Genomic DNA, 7427 nt, shown 5'->3' on the forward strand with positions numbered 1-7427 from the left:
GTCGCAGTGTCCTTCTGTTAAAAAAATAATATCGGCAAGCAGAATACTTGTCTACTAGAACATAATATGGTCAAAGTACTGCCAAGGAATGACACACACACACACACAAACAGACAAGTGTTACTCTAGACAGCTCATCTAAATTTGGATATACCCCCAAGTGGAATCCAACAATTGTCGACATATTCGGGATGACCAAATACTGTAAGAACCTACATACCACATTGCAAATGGCTTTATATGGACTCAGTCCTATCGCGTTCTGTTATTGTTGGGACCTGACGTAGGTTACATTAACAAATATCGTTTCAATAACGGGACCTTTACAGAACGGATTCGGAAACGATCGTTCGCATTAGGGAGAGCTTTATGCAGTATGGACTCAATCGACAAAAAACGGCAATGACAAATTTCCGAAGATCATGCCCGTCTTAAATGGCATTGTTTAGAAAACACGATACAGCAAAATATGACACGACATAGTTACGATTGTAGTCCCGAATGTTTCTGGACTGGTGTGGGCTATTTGCACCAACCTTTCAAGACCATTCCGCTCCATAGAATTCTGTTACGAACGTATACGACTGAGTTCACATAACAATATGATATTCCAAATTATTGAGGATAGTAATCCGAGCTTTTCACTTTTCGTGTCTTGACGATGTCTGATCCCAAACGGAAACCATAATCGTCAATGTGTGAAAGCCACATTAACGGAGTCTAACGAGCAGGAATCGGTGTAATCTGAAAAAATCCGGAGAATTGAGAATGTGACAATTGAGACAATTGAGTTTGACTGTTCCTCTGGTATCTTTCGTCCCTCTTTTTGAGACGAATTTGACAGGAAACGGTCGAATTGGGAAGCGTATATATCAAGTAAAAGTTTTAAAATCAACTTTTAGTTCATTGTCTGTAATGGAGGGATCTTTTCAGACTTTTGAAAATTTTAATCAAAAATGGTTCCATTAACTGTTACAGTAAAATGTATGTTTAACTGAAGTAACTTTTAACTTAAACATTCTGTGGTACACTTTCATCTTAATTTTTGTTAGAAATTTCCTTCACATCTTACTTTTTGTTAAACTTTTCTTCAGAAAATGTTAACATGCTCGAGAAGAGACAGTAACATGATCTAAATGTCACGATTAGCTTTTCTACACTTATATATGCTGTCAATATCGGCGAGTCGTAAAAGCGTTTGGTTTTTGTTCCGTAAAAGAAGCATCAATTTCATTTTGTCTTTTTTTTTTAACATTTAACGTTTAAGGATGTGAAGCCCTAAATCTTATTTTCATTGGCTAGAAATAAGACACCAGGAAGTAGATAGTTGAATTAGATGTATAATATATCATATAAAACACTTAAATAAGAAACTGTTCTTTGCAATCATCTTTAACATAAAGAAAGACAGATTCGAAACTTCATCATCATCATGATCATAGTAGTTATTTATATTTGGATCTTAATACTCTTACCAGAAGGTAAATTTTTATCAGATTTATCTAGAAATTTACATATAAAGCCAGAACACTGCATAAAAATACTGAACATGGTTGTTAATTAAATCTGATGATAATGTTTTACCTCTATTTATACAAAAGTTGTTAACTAGAATTAAATGGAAAGTTCTAATTTCGTTGACGTAACGACTTAAAAGGGCACTAGATGCCAAATTCATGTAAAACAATGTATCTAAATTATAAAACAATTTTCAGAGCATTAGTCGTGACGCCATCAATTACAATGTAACAATCGAGATGACCCCGAAAGCAACCGACGATAACATAACACGATGTTAACAAAAACAAATAAATATGAACCTCGTGCAAACGGATTTTTCTATATCTGTTTGATTTTAATTTTAAGGTTAAAAAAATAGTTAATTTTCAAATTTACCTGTAATTATTTTTTAGTTGATCAAATCAGTCAATCAAATGATTTTCCTTTGTTTCACTTTCAATGTTGACATTCTTTTGACAGCGTAACGCGCATCAGTCATGCATAATCCATTTTTTGAAGCTAAAGAGTTCAATTCAAGTTAAAGCGAATTCGAATTCAATGAGGTCGAAATGTTCCCTTTCAAGTGAATAATTCATCATCGATCTTTGTTAGCTTATTTTGAAAAATGAACCAAACTGGCTTCTAAAAGCGAATTATTATTTCACCATTTCACTTTTATTAATTATTGAACAAAAACAAATTATAATTTATATAAAAAAAATAATATGTATCTCGTAGCTGGTACCCCTTTAATTAAAGTCTATCCTTTATTATGTCTCACTTTTTCAACTTACATTAATGTTGATATAATCATACATACCCCGAGTGGATAGTTTTGTCCGAACGATATTCATATATACATTTAAGTATGTTCAATACATTAATTATATAGTATACATATATATATATGTACTGTATACATGTATCAAATCAGGGTATGCGATACGACTGCAATTGTGAGAACTATCCAACAAATTCAAATGACCTGGATTTATGAACAGAATTTGACTCTTTACACATTCATAAAAACGGTCACCTAAGTTATGATATCGCTCGAAAATCATATTTGACTAACCTTTGTTCAACGCCTGCATTTTAGGCAGCAACCGTTTACGAAGGAAATCCAGGTCTGGAATATTGAGAGGTATCTTCTTCATAACCAGCTTTTGTTGGCTTGATTCCGTTTAAACATAGATAGTTCAAAGTATAATTTAGAATATGTTAATACCTCCGCAAGTTAAGTTAAGTTAACATACAACCTACATATTCAATTTGTATGTATGTATAACATATTTATATAAGCAAACTTATCAGTTTATGTGGAATCTTTTTTTTTAAGTTCGATTGAAAATGAATATGTATACTTTAGGCAGCAACCTTTCTTTCATGAGAAAGACAGCATTATGTAAAGCGGAACACGAAGTAAGAGGACAATTCTATTTTTTTTTCTTCCTCATAACCTCATTATGAAGTCTGCATTTTGTGAATAATGGAACGAATTGGATGGACGAAAAATACAGTGAATTTCTACAGAAGGCTGTGTGTGTTGAAACGTTTACAATCAACATTTATTCACGATGTAAAATTTAGAGAACCAGACCAGAGTATTTTTGCACGCAAATTATTTATCCTTTCCTTAAAAAATGTAGTTGTATATCATATTTTTAAAATGCAGTTGGGTTTACTTCTCTTTGTCTTTAGTTTCAAGTTAGAAACTTTTTTTTTGTGTTATACTATTGCACGTGAGAAATGACATAGTTTGTATTTACTGTAAAATAATGGATTCCCACTGACTCACACTGTATCATCAGTAGGTCGTTTAACAATCATATGTTGCAAACCTACCGAAAAGAATAGAGGTTTAACGAATTATTAACAGACCTAGCAATATGACTTGTTTTTTTTTATGACGTTAATATCATCAATATATTCCGTAAATCACAAACATATCAATCTCTTTTAATGTATTGAACTTGACAAGCTTCATTGAAAAGAGCTGTGACTGTTCATCAGTATGTCATAAATTGTCGATGAATTAGTTGTTGGCTTTCCCAGAAAATATTCAAGTGAGAGGTTCCGCAAGCTATAAACCATGTTTAATCTACCAATGTTTTTATAAGAAAATGCCTGTACCATGTTATGATTATGTTATCTATCCGTTTGATGTGTTTAAGTTTTTGATTTTACCATTTGATTAGGGACAAAATGCACTTCTGGTGTATTAAAATTTTTAATTTGTTGCCTTTTGTTAGTTATAATTCGTGTATTTCTTTGTCAATTGTGTTCTCCAATTTATTTATATTGTAGTCCTGTAATGTTGTGTTGTCATTTTAATGTTATATTTCACATGCCCATAAAAGAAGGAGGTTTGGCATGCTACAAAACCAGGTTCAACCCACCGTTTTTTCCTTTAAAAATGTCCTGTACCCAGTCAGGAATATGGCCATTGTTATATTATAGTTCGTTTCTGTGTATGTTAAATGTTAACGTTGTGGTTCCGTTGTGTCGTTTGTTTTCTCTTAATTTTGAGTGTAAATTCATATTACTATAAGACTTGTCACGGTTCTTATCTATCCCAAATTCATGTATTTGGTTTTGATGTTATATTTATTATTCTCATAGGATTTTGTCTAATGCTTAGTCCATTTCTGTGTATGTTACATTTTAATGTTGTGTCGTTTTTCTCCTTTTATATTTAATGCGTTTCCATCAGTTTTAGTTTGTTACCCCGATTTTGTTTTTTGTCCATGGATTTATGAGTTTTGAACAGCGGTATACTACTGCTGCCTTTATTTCCATATTGAATTTCCTCGGAGTCTGGTATTTTCTGTGACTTATCTTTCCATAGTATAATCATAAATCATGAATTTCAGTAATGGTTTTTGTGACATTCTCTAAACATTAAACAAATTATTTGTGATGAAGGAAAAACATTTTTGAATAATGTATCTTATTACTGTGTGTATACAGACACATTTATGTTTTTTTTTATGAAGAACCTAAAAGCCTTAACACTTTTTTTTTACTTTTTTATTTTTACAATATTTCCATGAACTATGATTTGAATGAGACTAAGTGTAGAACTATCATTTAAAATATTCATAAACATAGGAACCTATGATTGAAATTTTTCCTCCTTCTTGTAGTTGATGGTTATATAAATGAGAGGAAATGCAACGTTCACTACAATGTTGTTGATTGTAGCCGTTTAGCCTTGACAAGTATACCGAAACACTTACCAACTCATGCGACTAGTCTGGATTTTAGTAGAAACAACATAACAGTAGTCAGAGCCTTTACCTTTCAGGATTTTCAGAACGTTACCGAGCTTCACTTAGAGTATAATCTGATACAATCAATCGACAAAATGGCATTTCATGGATTACAACGTCTACAACAACTACATCTTGGCGTAAACTCATTAACAATGTTACCCAGTGGAGTGTTTGACAACCTGAATTGTTTGGAATATCTTTCAATAGATAACAATAAACTGAAAGACTACCAGGCTAACCAAATAAAAGAATTATCAACACTTCTGTCACTTAGGACTTTTTCGTTCGACATATATCCAAATTTCCAATTTCCAGGGCAATGGTCTACGTTAACTAAGCTGGACCATTTGATGATTTTCCCTAAATCGAAAAAAGTGCGATTCAGCAAGGAAATGTTCGCTCATATCAACGTGATGCCAATAACGTTTTTGCACTTACATAAGGTACCGTATATATCGGAGGATTTTTTTGAATATTTTCCTAAATTAAATTCAATAACATTATGGCCTGGTTCTGATTTACCTAATAATCCAATAAATCAAATTTTCAGATCTTTTGGTGTTTTCAAAGGAAAAAATATCACAAATATTGAAATAGCATATAGTAGATTTGAGAATCAGTTTAATTTAGACTACAACCAAATGAAGTACTTATGGCCAATTTGTTTGAAACGACTGACATTGCACGATTTATACATTACATCTATAGGTCTTTATGCTTTTCAAAGATTTTCTGTTGCAAGCAAATGTCTTGAATATCTAGAAGTTTCAGAAAACATTATTCTTGGCCAAGGAGGTACTCTCTATGGCTATATTCAGAATTTAAAAAAAATGAAGGTGCTGAAACTTTTAGATAATACACGTTACAATAGGTTGAAACGCTCGGAACCTAAGAACCTTAATGTTATTTTACCAAGAACACTAGAAGAGTTATACATAGAAAACGATATACACGATTATTTGTGCAATGTTATATTTAACAACAGCCTAAATTTGCGAGTACTAAGCTTAAAACACAATCATATGAAGTCTTGTAAAGGAAGTTTTAAGGGAGCTACAAATGTAGAGTATTTTGATATGTCTGGATGGACATGCACACAAGTATCGGTCAATTTGCTCTATGGTTTTCCAAATTTGAGGACACTAAAAGCAGAGGCATCACTTCTAGGAAAAGGATTTAAAAACACTGCTAATTCTGGGTCTTTTTTAAGCAAATCACTGAAAATTCGAGATGTAAATCTGTCATCTAATAAAATAACTACTATACCAAAAGGATTATTTATACGTCCGTTTGAGCAGTTATCATCGGTCAACATGTCCCATAACAATCTAACAGTATTTCCTCAATTCCATTCACGAATTAAACAATTAAAACGCATAGATTTGACCTTCAATGCTATAACACACCTCGTAGAAGATGACATAGATCAAATTGAAAAGCTTGGAGAAGTTGAATTACTCTTGAAAGGGAACCCCTTTCAATGTACTTGTAAAACGCTGCAATTTTTGAAGTGGTTGGGTGAGTCAAAAAGAGTACGCGATATTTTAGATGTGACATGTGTTACTGATACGGCATCTCGTACGTTTATGTCTGAAGTTATTTCAGATCTAAAAACATTTGAGATTTCCTGCAAAACGAAGTTTTGGTTGCCGTTTGCCGTGTCAATAACCTCCATTGTCGTCCTTGCCATAATATTAACCGTCGTATTCTTTCGATATAAATATGCTATTGAGTATTTTTTACTGAGATTCAAAATGAAAATGAAAAATTACAATGAATTGCAACAGGAATATATTTATGATGCTTTTATATCATATAGTCACACAGATTCGGTATGGGTAAAACAGTTTCATGACAAGGTAAATAGTATGGGCTTCGAATTATGCCTGGACGCCAAGGATTTTATTGCTGGTGAAAGTATAGCAGTAAATGTAATAAATGCAATCGATTCCAGCAGAAAGGTTATATTTATTATAACTCACGATTTCCTAAAGAGCACCTGGGGGTCATATGAGATGGAATTGACACGTATGCATGCATTTCAGAAAGGAAGAGAAGATATGGTTATCATTGTGGTGAAGGATAAGATTAAAGTTAGCGATATGCCTAAAATACTAAAAAGTATTTGGTTTAAAATTATTTGTATCCAATGGCCAAATGAAGACAATCTGCCATACAATACAGAAGAACGTTTTTATGAAAAGTTGAAGATTTCTCTCCAACAGAACGAAGAATCTACAGGGAATGTAGTCATATAGAACTGTTGTTTTCATGTCAATTGAAAAAACTTGTTTACATTTTCAAGTTATGTTTTGATAATAGTGCTGCATTTCTTAAAGTCATATGAAACGAGTGACTGGTGAAAAATAATGTTTATCCAATTCTTGAACCAATGCATGTATATATATATATCATAAACTTAGTCCTCTGTGCACGATTTTATCATTTTTTCGCAAATATATCGAATAATCGTCATTTTTTTCTCTCTCTATCTGTTATGATTTAACAAATATGGCTGCTCATTAAATGCCGTGTTTTGAAGCCGAAGTTTACCGATTGTCACCTTATAGTAAACAATCAAAAAAGGCATGGGTATTGAGCACATGTTTAACATGTACAATCAGATAATTGTTTATTTTAATGACAGGTCCA

At 32.3% G+C, this 7427-nt stretch overlaps 1 protein-coding gene across 1 annotated transcript; it reads left to right on the forward strand.

Moving 5' to 3' along the window:
- Positions 1-1309: 1309 nt before the first annotated feature.
- Positions 1310-7205, forward strand: LOC139493362 (toll-like receptor 4). Its single transcript, XM_071281709.1, has 2 exons — positions 1310-1481; positions 4647-7205. Exons 1-2 carry the CDS (start codon positions 1433-1435, stop codon positions 7031-7033), a joined length of 2436 nt encoding a protein of 811 aa, XP_071137810.1. The 5' UTR covers positions 1310-1432; the 3' UTR covers positions 7034-7205.
- The last annotated feature ends 222 nt before the right edge of the window (positions 7206-7427 follow it).

Source organism: Mytilus edulis, chromosome 10 (assembly GCF_963676685.1).
Source record: "Mytilus edulis chromosome 10, xbMytEdul2.2, whole genome shotgun sequence".
NCBI classification, from domain to species: Eukaryota; Metazoa; Mollusca; class Bivalvia; order Mytilida; family Mytilidae; genus Mytilus; species Mytilus edulis.

Bases quoted from the DNA above. Each gene is read 5' to 3' on its own strand.
- LOC139493362 (XM_071281709.1), top strand. From the start codon at position 1,433: ATGATCATAGTAGTTATTTATATTTGGATCTTAATACTCTTACCAGAA. The intron at 1,482-4,646 runs GTAAATTTTTAT...TCCTTCTTGTAG, and splicing joins CTTAATACTCTTACCAGAAG to TTGATGGTTATATAAATGAG.